Source organism: Pipistrellus hanaki (genome assembly GCF_964339955.1).
Source record: "Pipistrellus hanaki genome assembly, chromosome: 2".
NCBI classification, from domain to species: Eukaryota; Metazoa; Chordata; class Mammalia; order Chiroptera; family Vespertilionidae; genus Pipistrellus; species Pipistrellus hanaki.
The window spans coordinates 186,996,566-187,012,370 of NC_140504.1; the positions used below are offsets into that span (position 1 = coordinate 186,996,566).

Sequence of the window (15,805 nt, forward strand, 5' to 3'; positions counted from 1 at the left end):
TCAGCATCCAGTGTTCTCCCTCCTCACAGTGCTTCTGCCGGCATTATCCTACTTGGTTAATTTCTGCCAAGACGGTAACAATGCCCTTGCATCTGGTGTTCCTGCCTCCAGCTTGCTCTTCTGTGCTACATCTCAGAAAGTCCGCTATGACTCCCAACGGCCAAATGCACCACACCCTGTTCTCTGTGCACACCCAGCCTCCTACAACCCCACGACCGAATCAATTGATCCCGCGACTGAACCCCGCCATGCAATGCAGCCTTCAGAAGTTTTCATGACACCACCAGCCGCGGAGCGCTGTCAACGCCTCCTTGCGTCTTTTCTCCTTCTAAGCACTAGAGGGCGCACCAGGGCTGGCGGACTAAGAGCGGAAGAGGCTCGGTAGCCAAGCAGCCGGGGCTGACCCCGCCCCTTTTCCCTACCGAGCCAATCATTAGTCAGATTGGGCGGGGCCTCGCGCCGCGGCTGCGCGGTGAGAGGGGATGGTGGAGGCGGAGGCGGGCAGTCGGAGTGAAGTCTCCCGAGATGCGGTGGCGGGCGGTGGGCACCCGGCGGCCGCCGCTGCTGCTGCCGCTGCGGCTGCCGCTGCGGCTGCTGCTGGTCCTCGGCGCGGCCGAGTGGGCGCTCGGGGCTCAGCGCCGCTACACCCCGGACTGGCCGAGCCTGGACTCGCGGCCCCTGCCGGCCTGGTTCGACGAGGCCAAGTTCGGGGTGTTCGTGCACTGGGGCGTGTTCTCGGTGCCGGCCTGGGGCAGCGAGTGGTTCTGGTGGCACTGGAAGGGCGAGGGGCTGCCGCAGTACCGGCGCTTCATGAGCGACAACTTCCCGCCCGGCTTCAGCTACGCCGACTTCGGGCCGCTCTTCACCGCGCGCTTCTTCGACCCGGAGGCCTGGGCCGACCTCTTCCAGGCCGCGGGGGCCAAGTGAGTGGCCGCGGCCCGGGTGCGGGTGTGGGCGCGGGCGGCGCTCCTCCTGCCGGGGTCGGAGCTATGGGCGGGGGTTAGGCTGGTGGGGACCGAGCGGAGGGGGGTTACACAGCCATCCATCTGATTTAAGATGCCCCAGGTCCTGTGTTTTGTCCCCGGAAGGATGCAGAATGGAGTGTGGCTTGCTTGATCATAAGGCAAGGTGACCAGACGTCCCGCGACAAATTGTTAAAAATCGGGACTGCCCCGCCAAAAGCGGGACGTCTGCTCACCTTATCATAAGGGCAAGGTGCGTCCGGTTGGGAATTAGGAGAAAATACAAGCTTCAAGCAGGTGGTGGGTGGGAAAGCCCTCCGTGGATGGGGAGCTGCGTTATATCTCATCGTCCACTCCAGATTTGACAAGAAAACCGGGACTCCGGGATTTTAAGCCAGTGGGTATGGAGTCTGGTCCCAGTTCAACTGTGAACTTGGCCCAGGAAGTGAAACTGCCAGGGCCATGGAAAGGGACTGTAGTTGGGTCCTTTCAGCTTTAACATCTCCGAGAGGGACAGGGAGGGGAGCTCTGGTGTGCATTGCATTCGGGAAACAGTGCAGATTCGCATGCACCTGCTCTTCTCAGTGCTTTGCACATGAAAGTGCTCAAGAAATGTCTGAATCATCTTGAGAACTGCGGGAGCTTGCGTGAGGAAGGTGCAGAGAACCGAAAGTGGAGCGAGCTGGGATGGGGAAGAGAGAGGCAAGGGCCCGGGGGCTGCGGAAGGCCGGACAGGCCCTGGAGAAGTAACCCTTTAGGGCGGACTGTGGCAGGTGTCACCTCAGGGAGTGGCTATCCTAGTTTGACTCCCGGGCGTGACCTGAGTTGGAGGAAACTAAGCATGGAGACCGGAGGTTTCCTGGCTCCTGGCTCAGAGCAGTCTCCTACCGCTGTCTCCAGAGGCAGCGTCCAGCTTTTAGTTTCTCTGACTTTGAGATTTCTTGTACTGCCCTGGTCGGGTAGCTTATTTGGTAAGAGGGTCGTCTTGATATGCCAAGGTGGGGGGTTGGATTCCCGGTCAGGGCACATTCAAGAACCAACCAATGAATGAACAAATCGATGTTTCTCTCTCTTTCAAATCAATAAAAAATAGTATCTTATTACTAATAAATTAAACTGACATTTAGTGTTTGCCATTAAATGTATGGGAATATAAGTCTGGAATAAATAGAGGAGGTGTTCTCTATCTTCTAGGAGCCATAGAGATCCATAAGTTAAAAATGAAAAAAAAATTGCCGAAACCGGTTTGGCTCAGTGGATAGAGCGTCGGTCTGCGGACTGAAGGGTCCCAGGTTCGAGTCCAGTCAAGGGCATGTACCTTGGTTGCAGGCACATCCTCAGTGGGAGGTGTGCAGGAGGCAGCTGAATTGATGATTCTCTCTCATCGATGTTCCTAACTCTCTGTCCCTCCCTTCCTCTCTGTAAAAAATCAGTAAAATATTTTTTTAGATAAAAGTGAAAAAAATTAAAACCTGGGAAACATACTTTGTCCAGACCCCCTATTTCATGGACCAGGGGACTAGCCCAGATATAGAGGAAGGGAACTGATGTCCTAGACTCCAAATCTCACGACTCCAAGGTCTGCCAGAGGGATTGGTCCTCTGCCTGTTTTGTAAGTAGCATGAGATGAGAAGGATTTTTACATTTTATTTTAATTATATATTTTTATTGATTTTAGAGAGGAAGAGAGAGGGATAGAGTGGTAGAAACATCAATGATGAGAATCACCCATCAGCCGCCTCCTGTATGCCCCCTACTGGGGATTGAGCCCACAACCCAGGCATGTGCCCTTGGCCGGAATCGAACCTGGAATCCTTCAGTCCACATACTGATGCTCTATCCACTGAGCCAAACTGGCTTGGGCTGATTTTTACATTTTACAAGGGTTATTGCCCTCAAAGCCTGAAATACGATCTGGCCCTTAAAGTCTTGGAGCTCCCCACACCAGCCAGTGGTTAAATTATCTCGTTTTTTTCCGCCAGGAAAGCAAATGAAAGGTTGAGTGATTTGGTGGTTATTTCAACACTTGTCTTTTCTCCCCAGCTCTTTTGGACTTCTGTCACCTCTATAAATGAGAGGCAGTTCATGTGGGTTTGGTAAAACAAATAGCTTACTTTTCTGTCATCTGTTATTTCTAGTAGAGCTTTCTTCCTTCTTTAGAGCAAAGGTTAAGAAAAGCTAATCATTAATTTCTAGAAGGGTGGAAGAATGAGAGCTGAGGTGCACATCTTTTCCCTCTGGGCCTCCCCTTTGGCAGGAGACTAAGGACTGTGGTTTCCTCGAGTTTGCTTCCATTCCTGGAGCAATCCCCCTGGGAGCTGTGGCTGCAGCAACTCACACGTATGTTTCCTGTAGGCGAGTGTCTAATGTTGATGTGAACAAACCGACTCCATCTTTGTAAGCCCTCCATTCTCTCTACTCAAGCTTTTAACTTTGACCAAGCTAACTGTTCCTGGCCAGCATTCACTGCCTTATAGTTAATTAGAGGCTCAGTGCATGAATTTGTGCAAAGGGTGGGGTCCCTCCCGGCCATCTTGCCCAGTCCCGATTGGGGTAGATCAGGGCCAACGGTTGGGGGAGATTAGCTGTGGAAGTGCACTGACCACCAGGGGGCAGCTCCTGTGTTGAGTGTCTGTCCCCTGATAGCCAATGTGCATAACAATCAGCTGGTCATCTTCCGTATTTTCTGGCGTATAAGATGACTTTTGAAAAGAAAAAAAGCCTGCTCAGATTGGCCAGAGTCAGAGAGGCGGTCTATTAAAAAAAGAACTGGTGTTGCCTCAGAAGTGGGGGGTAGTCTTATACAGCGAATATAGGCCAAACCTATTGTATGTTTTAACTGTAAAATTAGGGGGTCGTCTTATACGCCGGAAAATACAGTAGTTGTCGCTTAGGCTTTTATATATATAGACTAGAGGCCCGATGTATGAAATTCGTGCGGGGGGGGGGGGGGGGGCGCGCGGGGATGTCCCTCAGCCCAGCCTACACCCTCTCCAATCTGGGACTCCTTTCATAATCCAGGACTGCTGGCTCCCAACTGCTCACCTGCCTGCCTTCCTGATTGCCTGTAACTGCTTCTGCCTGCCAGCCTAATCACCCCCTAACTGCTCCCCTGCCATCCTGATTGCCCATAACTATCCTCCCCTGCAGGCCTAGTCACCCCTAACTGCCCTCCCCTGCTGGCCATCTTGTGGTGGCCATCTTGGACCACATGGGGGCAACTATCTTGTGTGTTAGAGTGACAGTCAATTTGCATATTTTTATTTTATTAGATAGGATAGAGGCCTGGTGAACAGGTGGGGGCCAGCTGGTTTGCCCTGAAAGGTGTCCCGGATCAGGGTGGGGGTTCCCTTGGGGCATAGGGCGGCCTGGGTGAGGGGCTAATCACCCCCTTGCCCAGGTGGTTTGCAGGCCGGTCACACCACCTGGTGACCCAAGTGTAAGCCCTGGTATCTGGGATTTATTTATCTTCTATAATTGAAATTTTGTAGCCTTGAGCAGAGGCCAGGGCCAGCCAGGAAGCTTGGCTTCCTCCATCACCAGAGGTAACCCATGCCTCCTGCTCTCTCCAACTCTGGGGCTGCCGCCATTTTTGTTGGGATTTATTTATCTTCTGTAATTGAAACTTTGTAGCCTTGAGGCCAGGGCTAGGCAGAGTGGGCAGGAAGCTTGGCTTCTTCTATTGCCTGGGAAACCCAAGCCTCCTGCTCGCTCTGTGGCTGCAGCCATTGTGGTTGGGTTAATTTGCATACTCACTTCTGATTGGCTGTAGGTGTGGCTGGTGGATGTAGCAGAGGTACGGCCAATTTGCATGTTTCTCTTTTATTAGTGTAGATGACTACTGTTCTGTAAGCCTATTCAATATAATCAAAGATTCTTGTCAGTAAGTGGCCAGGATGGTACCGCAGCAGAGACCTATATTAAGTTAGGTGTGGCTGTCAATTCATAAGACCACTAGGAGGTAGGGTTCCTGGCTCATAAGGCATTTTTAGGCCCTGTGTCTTGTCAATCATCAGTAGTTCAGCTCTATTATAAAGCATTCACTGCAATAATTGTAAAGCAGTGGAGACTGAGCTGCACAGAACTACCAGGATTGTCTGTCCAACCCGACCCTCCATCCCTGTAACTGAGTTACCCTGTAATAATAACGTCATATTCCATGGAGTTGCCTGCTTTGGTTTTTGGTCTTGAGACACATTTACAGTTGGTGGTCACCATATCTTCGCTCACATTCAAACAGCCAGTCCTCCCTACCATTCCCAAAGCTGCAGCCATGCTGGTAAGGTCATGCTCGTGGACCGCCGCCCACTGTCTTTGCTCACACAGTTTTGATGTCCACAGGTATGTGGTCCTGACAACAAAGCATCACGAAGGCTTCACTAACTGGCCAAGCCCGGTGTCGTGGAACTGGAATTCTCAGGATGTGGGGCCCCATCGTGACTTGGTTGGTGAGTTGGGAACAGCCATCCGGAAGAGGTGTGTGTGTACTGCAGTTAATCCGTCATTGCTCTTGACCTAACAGTCATCCAGTGTACCATACCTTCTTGTGTTTTCTACGTTTGCATTTAGCCAGTGCCTGAATTGGCAGTGTTTGATGCTTGTCTGTTTTTATGTGGCCAAAGGTGACATAAATTCATGGCTCTGTCCGGTTGGGTGAAGGATACCTCGCAAAGACCACAATGGCCCATTTGTACTCTGAGAAGGATTCTTTCTGGAGAGCCTTGCAACCCAGGTCCTTTTCCAGTGTCTGACGGCAGTGTCCCCTTCATTGTCAACACAGGTCTTTGCCGGCATTCAGGGAAGGTTTGGGTAAATGACAGATCAAGAGGGAACTGAAAAAGGCAGTTAAAGCAGCAAAAAGTTAAGGAGCCCCTGGGTTGATTCTAACTAATGGGGGAATGGGGGTGGGGAGAGATTGACCAAAGAACTTAGAAAGAAAAATAAAAAATTTTTTTTTAAAAGAAGTAGCTTCCCAAGATCAAAGAGCTAGGAAGTGGCAGAAGTGGGATTTGAACTCAGGTGTTCTGGTTTTGGACCCCACAGTTCTGGGTACGTTTGCCTGTAAGGAGGAAAGTGGTATTTGGGCCATGCTCTGTTGTGATCTGGCAAACTTGATATGTTATTTAAGGAGTGGGCCAGCTGCCTGTTTGTGCCAAGGAAGTTTGATTGGAACATAGCTATGCCCATTTATGTGCTCTGAGTTAGGACAGAGACCACAAGCCTGCACAGCCTAAAATACTACCTGGCCCCTTAAGAAAGGGTGCTGACTCTTGTCACCTGTTCAAGATTCAGTGTCCCTCTGATAGCTCTGAGGTGTTGATCAGAATACTTATCTTCTTTGAATCTGTTTAGTTCCTGAGTCAGATGAAACCACTTCAGTTCCTCTGTCTTATCTGTGCCATTACAATGTACCTTCCTTCTTACGTGCATCATAGTGTTTCGATAACACTCACCAGTCTTAACTCAAAACAATTTTCTTGTGTAAGAAAATAGGTCACTTTAGCCGAAACTGGTTTGGCTCAGTGGATAGAGCATATGCCTGCGGACTGAAAGGTCCCAGGTTCAATTCCGGTCAAGGGCATGTACCTTGGTTGCGGGCACATCCCCAGTAGGGGGTGTGCAAGAGGCAGCTGATCGATGATTCTCTCTCATCGATGTTTCTAACTCTCTATTCCTCTCTCTTCCTCTCTATAAAATACCTATCAATAAAATATATATTTAAAAAAAGAAAAGAAAAAGAAAATAGGTCACTTTAACCGTGTTTCCCTTTGGGTATGTTAAAACCAATTAGCCAAGTCTAGCTGGTGTTGCTCAGTGGTTGAGCATCAATCCATGAGCCAGGAGTTCACAGTTCCATTCCAAGACAGGGCACATGCCCGGGTTGCAGGCTCAATCCCCAATAGGGGGCATGCAGGAAGCAGCCAATCTATAATTCTCTCTCAGCATTGATGTTCCTCTCTCTCCCTTTCCCTTCTTCTCTCTGAAATCAATAAAAACTATTAGTCAATCTTAGAAAAATAAAATAAGAAACCATTGACCTACCTCCACCAGCCCCCCCCACCAGGCCTTCACCACACTATTGTCTGTGTCCATGAATTATGCATACATGCATGTAAGTTCTTTGGTCAATCTCTCCCCATCCCCATTCCCCCATTAGTTAGAATCAACCCAGGGGCTCCTTAACTTTTTGCTGCTTTAACTGCCCTTTTTAGTTCCCTCTTGACCTGTCATTTACCCCAAACCTTCCCTGAATGCCGGCAAAGATCTGTGTTGACAATGAAGGGGACACAAAGATGAGAGTCCCTGCCGTCCATCAGACACTAGATTTCCAACATTTCTTTAAAACGTAGTCTTATGATTGACAGATAAAACATTTATTTAAATGGACTATATGCTATTATTGAGATAATTGACTTAAAAGTTAAAAGATGCCCTAGCTGGTTTGGTTCAGTGGATAGAGCATCAGCCTCCAGATTGAAGGGTCCTGGGTTTGATTCCAGTCAAGGGCACATGCCCGGATTGATCCCCAGTAGGGGGAGTGCGGGAGGCAGCCGATCAATGATTCTCTCTCATCATTGAAGTTTCTGTCTCTTCCTCTCCCTTTCTAAAATCAATAAAAATATATTTTTAAAAATTAAAAGGAGGTTTAAATGACATTTGATAAAAGATATATATGTATAAAAAGTAGTTATGTGTACTATCAAAAACATAGTAAACCCAATCATTGTAATTGGTTGTGAATGATAAGAGATCATTTTTAAGTTAATGGTTTTGAATCCCTCCCCCCATGCCCTCAGGATATAAAAATGCTGCCACTGATTGTTTTTAAATAAACTATTTTTTCTTTGCTTAAAGACAGTTGTTGGCCTGTTTTTCTGTTTAAGGAACATACGATATGGACTGTATCACTCACTCTTCGAATGGTTCCATCCACTCTACCTACTTGATAAGAAAAATGGCTTCAAAACACAGTATTTTGTCTATGGGAAAACAATGCCAGAGCTATACGAACTTGTGAACAGGTAAAACAGAAATGTTTGGGGCCTTCTTACTTTTCTCAATGACATCAGAGAAGTTGGGGGGAAAGGAGAAAAGGTGGAATAGGAAAAAAATCCAGAGGACATCAGAATAACAAAAGTGGTGGTTGTATTGAGACAAAGTGTATTTTTCCTCCTACTCTTCAGAACTTCCGTGATGTGGTCATATTACCCTTACAAACTGAACCACACAGTCCCAGATGGTAGGAAGTCAGAACTGAGTTCCCTCCTTGTGTGCCGTTTTCTTTGTCTGACCTTGGAGAGGCAACAGGGTCTGATGGGCCCTAGACCTGCCGGGACTCGGCATCCGGCAGATCTGCCTTGAATCCTGGTTCTCCTACTTACAGAGCCTTAACCCGATCACCCTCTGAGCCTCAGCTTCTCACCATAAAGTGAGGCCAAGGATGCCTTCTTACGGCGCTCAGAGTAATATGTGAACAGTATCTCACCGTGCTGTACAGATAAATGTTATTGTTATTCTTCAAATGACCACTTTCATTTGGGATTTGTCTTTATCTTGCTTCATCCTAGTTTTCCCTTCTCACACTTTATTGCTTAAGAGGCAGCTATCGCTGCCCTGGCCAACTTGGCTCAGTGGGTAGAGCATCAATCAGCCTGAGGACCGAGGGGTCCCAGGTTCAATTCTGGCCAACAGCACATGCCTGGGTTGTGGGCTCAGTCCCCAGTAGGGGGTGTGCAGGAGGCAGCCGATCAATGATTCTCTCTCATCGTTGATGTTTCTCTCTCTCCTTCTCCCTTCCTCTCTTAAATCAATAAAGAAATACATTTTTTTTTTTTTTTTAAGGCAGCTATCTCTGCCTGGACACTCATTTTAGGGGGGTTTAAGTGGTGGGGACTCAGACCCTCCTTGCATCCAGATGACTTTTCTCTTTTTAAAAATATATTTGTATTGATTTCAGAGAGGATGGGAGAGGGAGAGACATAGAAGCAGCAGTGATGAGAGAGAATGGTTGATCGGCTGCTTCCTGCATGCCCTACTGGGGATCAAGCCTGCAACCTGGGCATGTGCCCTTGACCAAATCAAACCCAGGACCTCTCAGTCCGCAGGGCTCTATCCACGGAACCAAACCGGCTAGGGCAAGATGACTTCGCTGAGGAAATGGTACAGTCGTAAGAGACCAGCAGAGGCTTAGAGTCAGAACTGGACCTGAAATCCAGTTCCTTCAAGCTTCTTAATTTTCTAGATCTGTTTATTTATCTGAGAAATGGGGATAATATGCACCTTAGGATCACTGTAAGAACTAATGAGGTAATGAACATACAGCGCCTAGTACAATTTCTCGTACACGGTGAAATGCAGATTCTGCTATATTTTGCCTCTTACACAGGCAGTCTCTTTCCTGGAGTCTATTTGCTGTCCTAACTACGGAGTACGGTATAGAAGTTGGCAGCAGGCAGATTTACATTTGAGTTCCAGTTCTTGTTTGCTTACAAGCGTTTTCACCTAAAACAAATTGCCCTGCCCAGACCAGTTTTGCTCGGTGGATAAAGCATCAGCCTGCGGACTGAAGGGTCCCAGGTTCGATTCCGGTCAAGGGCATGTACCTTGGTTGCGGGCACATCCCCGGTAGGAGGTGTGCCAGAGGCAGCTGATCGATGTTTCTCTCCAATCGATGTTTCTGACTCTCTATCCCTCTCCCTTCCTCTCTGTAAAAAAAACAAACAACACATTGCCCTGCTGAGTGTCAGATTCCTGCTCTCTAAGGTGGGACTAATGATGCTTATCTTATAGGTATATACGCACACTCACACCTCCGAAGGCGTAGAGTAATGACTTGTGAAAGGGGCAACTGTGGCCAGGGGGTTCTATAAATCCTTTATGGTAGTTGTCCAAAAAAATGGATTGGGCAGAATATTATAGTTCAGGCTCTTAATATATCTTGTTCTTGATGTTGCTATTCCTCACCTGAGAGTATTTTTCCTGTTGATTTTTAGAGTGAATGGAAGGAAGGAAGGAGGGAAGGAGAGTGGGAGGGAGGGAGCAAGGAAGGAATGGTGCTTCAGAATCCTGTAGTTCTGAAGCACCATTCTTTTAGTTGGAATTAGTTGCTGAAAGGAGACCAGATTATATAATACTGATTACAGCTCTACTTATTAAAAAGACATTAAAAAAAGAAAGATTTAGGGGGAAATATTCCCAAATGCTGTGTATTAAACATGGTTATGCTAGCAGTGGCATTTTGTGTGGTTGTTTTTGTCTCTTTAGTTTTCCACATTCTCTGCACTATGGTAATTTTATGGCACTTTCAAAATTGATGAGCCCTGGCGGGTGTGACTCAGTTGATTGGAGCGTCGTCCTGTATACCAAAAAGTTACAGGTTCAATTCCCAATCAGGGCACATACCCAGATTGTGGATTTGATCCCCAATTGGGGTGTATCTGAAAGACAACCAACCAGTGTTTCTCTCTCTCTCTCTCTCTCTCTCTCTCTCTCTCTCTCTCTCTCTCTCTCTCTCTCTCTCTCATCAATAAAAATATATCCCTGGGTGAGGATTTAAAGAAAAAAAGGTGAAAGAAGATTTATAAGTATGTGTTTCAAAAATGATTGGTAAGACTTTTGTGAACGGATTCAGGTAATAAACTTTGTCCTCACTGCATGTCTTTCAGGTATAAGCCTGACCTGATTTGGTCTGATGGAGACTGGGAAAGTCCTGATGCTTACTGGAACTCCACAGGTTTTCTTTCCTGGCTCTACAGTGACAGCCCAGTTAAGGTAAGTGATCATAGGACTTCCGTCTGATTTATCTGTTGTGATACAAGACGGTATAAGGAGAGGATCTGGAGTAATAACAACATCTCCATGGGGGTGCTAGGGACTCAGGGGTGTAATGGATGCTAAAAGTTTCTCTATTAAAGCAGCCAATCGATGATTCTCTCTCATCATTGATGTTTCTGTCTCACTTTCCCTCTTCCTTCCTCTCTGAAATCAATAAAAATATATTTTTTTTTATAAAAAAGGATTTCTCCTTTAATTCTTTTTCCCCTTCCTTGAAATATGAACTTTATTTTTCTTCAATTTTTTTTTTATTTTTTATCTTCCCTTGAGGATATTTTTCCATTGATTTTTAGAGAAAGTGGAAGAGAGAGGGAAAGACAGAGCGAGATTGATGTGAGAGAAATACATAAATGGTTTACAAGATGATCTTTAAAAACGGCTCTTCCAACTTCTCAGCCTCTGCACTATTGGCTTTTAGGGCTGAATATTCCTCTGTTGCCATGAGGCTGTCCTTTATGTTGTAAAAAGTTTACCACCATCCCTGACCGCCAACACCATCTTGGCCTCTAGATGGCAGTAGTACCACCCCAGTTGTGACAACCCAAAATGTCTCTAGGCTTTGCCAAAATCCCGGTGGGTTAATGTGGCCCCAGTTGAGAACGACCTGCTCTAGACTAAGCTTGTTCTTGGCTTCCAAACAGATTCTTAATTTATCGCGCTGCATTATGTAAGGAAGATGAGGGGCTCACACTTGATGACCCAGTGCTCTTTCCTCCTTTAGGATGAGGTAGTGGTAAACGACCGATGGGGTTTTAACTGCTCCTGTCACCATGGTGGATACTACAACTGTGAAGACAAATTTCAGCCGTCGAGCTTGCCCAGCCACAAGTGGGAGATGTGCACCTCCATAGACAAGCGGTCCTGGGGCTACCGTCGCACCATGTCCATCTCCGAGGTGGCAAGTGAATCGGAAATCATTTCGGTAAGACACCTGTGAGTTAGCTCTTTTCTTTTTTAGAGAAAGGAGAGAGGGATAGAAACATCAATGATGGGAGAGAATCACTTATCAGCTGTCTTCTGCACACCCCCTACTGGGGATCGAGCCTACAACCCAGGCATGTGTCCTGACCAGAAATTGAACCATGACCTCCTGGTTCATAGGTTGACTCTCCACCACTGAGCCATGCCAGCGGGGCATGAGTTAGCTATTTCTTAACTGCCATCTCAAACCAGCCTACTAACTGAGGGTGGTGGCAGCACTGTGGATGAACGTGCAGGTGGATGGGCCCTTTGGGTTATTGGACATACTCAGAGCAGTCTGTCCTGAGGGAAACATTGTAATTACAGAAGAGAGTTTTATGTACAGACATGTTCTTCCCAGGGTTATCTTCAATTGGACATATGGTTGTTTCAATTTCTTACAACCATAATGGGATAGTTAAGTAAATTTGGGGGTCATCCATAACCATTAAAATGTTTATTATATGTGGATGCCTGAAACCCAGGTTAGCACCAAACCCTGTTTTTCCTATACTATACATACCTACGATAAAGTTTAATTTATAAATTAATCACAGTAAGAGACTAACAACAACTAATGATAAAATAGAGCAATACCCTGTAATGAAAGTTATCTCCAAAGAATTTGGTTTCCCAAATATCTGACTGCATTGTACTCTCCTTGTGACGATGTGACATGACTCAATGCTTACTGGATGAGATGGAGTGACGTGCTCAGAACAGAGTGCAGCTTAAACCTTATGAATTGCTTATTTCTGGAGTTTTCCCATTTAATATTTCCAGACTGCAGTTGACCATGCGTAACTGAAACCATGGAACACGAAAGAGTGGAAAAGGCAGGACTATTGTATCTCTTTATAGCATGTACATTTATATAGCCCATCACGCACATACGAGTGTCCTGAAATTCTTCAGATCTCTTCAATCTCCCCCAAAGTCTCCACAGCACCCCCTCAAAACCTCTTCCCTCTGACCCCCATAGTCTCTCTGTCTGGCTCCATGTGATCCCTTCATGGCCATGTGCTTTGTTCTCCTCTCCTGCTCGTCCTCTGTGCTTCCGACTCAGGACCCTTCCCACTGCCTGTGGCACCCGTTAGGGCAGCCTCCCAGGGCAGTGCCCGTGTTCACTCCTGGAGTTCAAGTTAATGTATTCCTCCATCTTGCAGCAGGATTTTTCCGTTTTCTTAGAGAATCCTGTCTTGCTTTTATAGTGACAAAAATATATAGTATTTTCAAAAGGGTAAAGGACACTCGCAAAGCAGGAAGAGAAGGTGCCCTAGATTCTTTTTCTTCTCTTAATACCCATGTGTTCTAGGCATTGTGCCAGGCTTGGAATTCATCCGTAGGATTTCATTGTTTCCACTCTTTCCAGGAACTGGTCCAGACAGTAAGTTTGGGAGGAAACTATCTTCTCAACATCGGGCCAACTAAAGATGGACTGATTGTTCCCATCTTCCAAGAAAGGCTGCTTGCTGTTGGGAAGTGGCTGAGCATCAATGGGGAGGCCATCTATGCCTCTAAACCGTGGCGGGTACAACTGGAAAAGAACGAATCTGTATGGTGAGTCCTGTCTTCTGTTGTGCGTGGGAGCGGGACTGTACTCATCCTGACCTGGCATCTCCTCGGTCTATTGTACAAGATTAGAAGCCGCACTGGACGTTGTCTTGAAACCAACAAGCTGTTCTTTTGCTATTCATTTGTACCCCAGTTTATGGCTTAAGCCACCAGGGTATCTGACTAGTTGGGGTAGGGATAGGTTAGTGCAAAAAGCATCAAAAAACATTAATCCGTTTACTTGCAACTTTACCTGGTCTAATTAAAAATAGTACTAGCTAAAGTTGTGTAGCAACCACAATGTGTAAGGCTCCATTCTAAATTCCTTCCACCCATTTAATCCCCTCAACAAGCCCACCAGATAGACAGTTATTCTCTCCATATTAAAAGTGAGAAAGAGGCCGAAACCGGTTTGGCTCAATGGATAGAGCGTCGGCTTGGGAACTGAAAGGTCCCGGGTTCGATTCCGGTCAAGGGCATGTACCTTGGTTGCGGGCATATCCCCAGTAGGGGGTGTGCAAGAAGCAGCTGATCAATGACTCTCTCTCATCGATGTTTCTAACTCTCTATCTCTCTCCCTTCCTCTTTGTACAAAATCAATAAAATATATTAAAAAAAAAAAAGTGAGAAAGAGGGCCCAGAGCAGTAACATAACTTGCCTAAAATCACAGACCTAGTAAATGCGGAAGTCATGATTGCTGCTTGGAATTGTGGATCTAGTTATTTGATCAACTGCAAAATGGGGCGATGGTTCTTCCTAGAGATACTGTGAGGATTAAACGAGATAATATATGTAAAGTTCCCAGCAGAGGCTAGGCATATACGATGTGTTCATAAATCTGCTAGTGTTACCCATAGAGCGGAGGTCTTTGGATCAGGGAAACATGGCTATCCCTGTTCACATGAGCTTCCGTTTAGTGATTTTTCATCCTCTTCTCTGAATATGACATCTCAGAATTACAAATTTGTCTTCATTGCACATCTTGCCCTTGTTATATCCTTCGGTGTTTTCACTTGGATTTAGAGTTGAAAAAATATTTGAGTGAAAAGGCAGAAGGCCTCGGTGTAAAATAACTGGTATAAGAGTTTAAAATTTTTCAAGAAAATTTGTAACCCAATAGAGAGTGAAAATAGAAGATATCACCAGAAAGAGGCTGCTTTCTTCCCGCAGACCTTGGGATTAGTAGGTCATCAGAAGGGGAATATATGATACAAGGTTATGTGTAATAACCTTAAGTGTCAGGGTAACAAGCCAGGTGTCTTTGATAATGATGTTTCTTTTTTCCCAGGTATACCTCAAAAGAATCATCTGTTTATGCCATTTTCCTGAACTGGCCAGAAAATGGAGTCTTAAGCCTTAAATCCCCTAAAACTACCTCTGCTACAAAGGTAAGGGGCCTAGTTAGTCCTTTCAGAGACGTAGCTTTTTTTTTAAAGGAATCGGCAGGTCTTCTCTACTTCCTCCTTCCTTCCCCAGGTTTCTCCCATATTTATTCCCCTTTCAGACCAAAGGTCGCCAATTGGTGGTCCGCAGACCATTGGTCCGCAGGTTGGCGATCGCTGTTTCGGACGATCTTCCCTTCCCGGGCCCAGCTTGGTTGTTTTCCACCATGTTCAGGCGGTATTCTGTACTCATTAATGCATTAATGTCTTTCCCATTGCCTTCTGCTTTCTTCAGGTAACGATGCTAGGAGTCGAAAAAGATCTGAAGTGGTCCACAGATCCACCTGGAGGTCTCCTCATTTATCTGCCCCAGATACCACCCTCTGCTCTTCCAATTGAGTATGCTTGGACCATAAAGATGATGGGAGTGGACTGATCATTGGAGTTCAAGAGGAAAGCAGCACTGCCGGCTGCTCAGTTTTGACTTTCTTCTTACATTCCATCATCGAAATAACCTACCCTTCTCTACCCAGAGATGGCTTTTCCTACATATTTTAATCAAAGGAACTGAGTGCACTACTCTGTCAGTGGATCAAAGACCTGAGCCACCTTGCTGGCATCTCCCTCATCAGCAGAAGGAACTAAACCGTTAAAGCTCTCTGAGTTCATGCTTCCCTAACGTTGGACATTGTCAACAGTGGAATCTTCCCTCCATTCTCTGTTTGATAACCGGCTTGCTTAATGACTTCAGGTAAAGAATAGGCCAGTTGACCTTGTTGGCTATGGGAGAAGGCATAAAGGGTTTGGCAAGCTCAACCACATGCTTTTTATTTAGCGCCGACTGCCATCACACCCCCTGAGAGAGCGGGAGAGCCTGGAGCGGAAAGAAAGGCATGCTGGACCAATGGCTCCGGAAGTTTCCAAAGCCAGCCAAGACTCTGAAATTCAGTCTGTGTGGTGATACTATGAAGAAAATGGACGTGATTCTGCACTGCTTTTTAAAATACAATCAAATAAATAAATTTTAATGTCAAATGATTTCTACCAAAAAACTTGTTATCATTTTCTTCCCTCAGTTTCTTTACGGACTTCTTATAGCTTTTTGTTTCTGT

The 15,805-nt window shown here is 46.3% G+C and overlaps 1 protein-coding gene across 1 annotated transcript; it reads left to right on the forward strand.

The window, feature by feature from the left end:
- The first annotated feature begins 475 nt into the window (after window positions 1-475).
- FUCA1 (alpha-L-fucosidase 1) lies at window positions 476-15,583 on the forward strand. The gene is made up of 8 exons (XM_084872268.1): window positions 476-923; window positions 5,304-5,438; window positions 7,847-7,984; window positions 10,628-10,733; window positions 11,518-11,718; window positions 13,129-13,316; window positions 14,600-14,699; window positions 14,989-15,583. Exons 1-8 carry the CDS (start codon window positions 526-528, stop codon window positions 15,127-15,129), a joined length of 1,407 nt encoding a protein of 468 aa, XP_084728394.1. The 5' UTR covers window positions 476-525; the 3' UTR covers window positions 15,130-15,583.
- The last annotated feature ends 222 nt before the right edge of the window (window positions 15,584-15,805 follow it).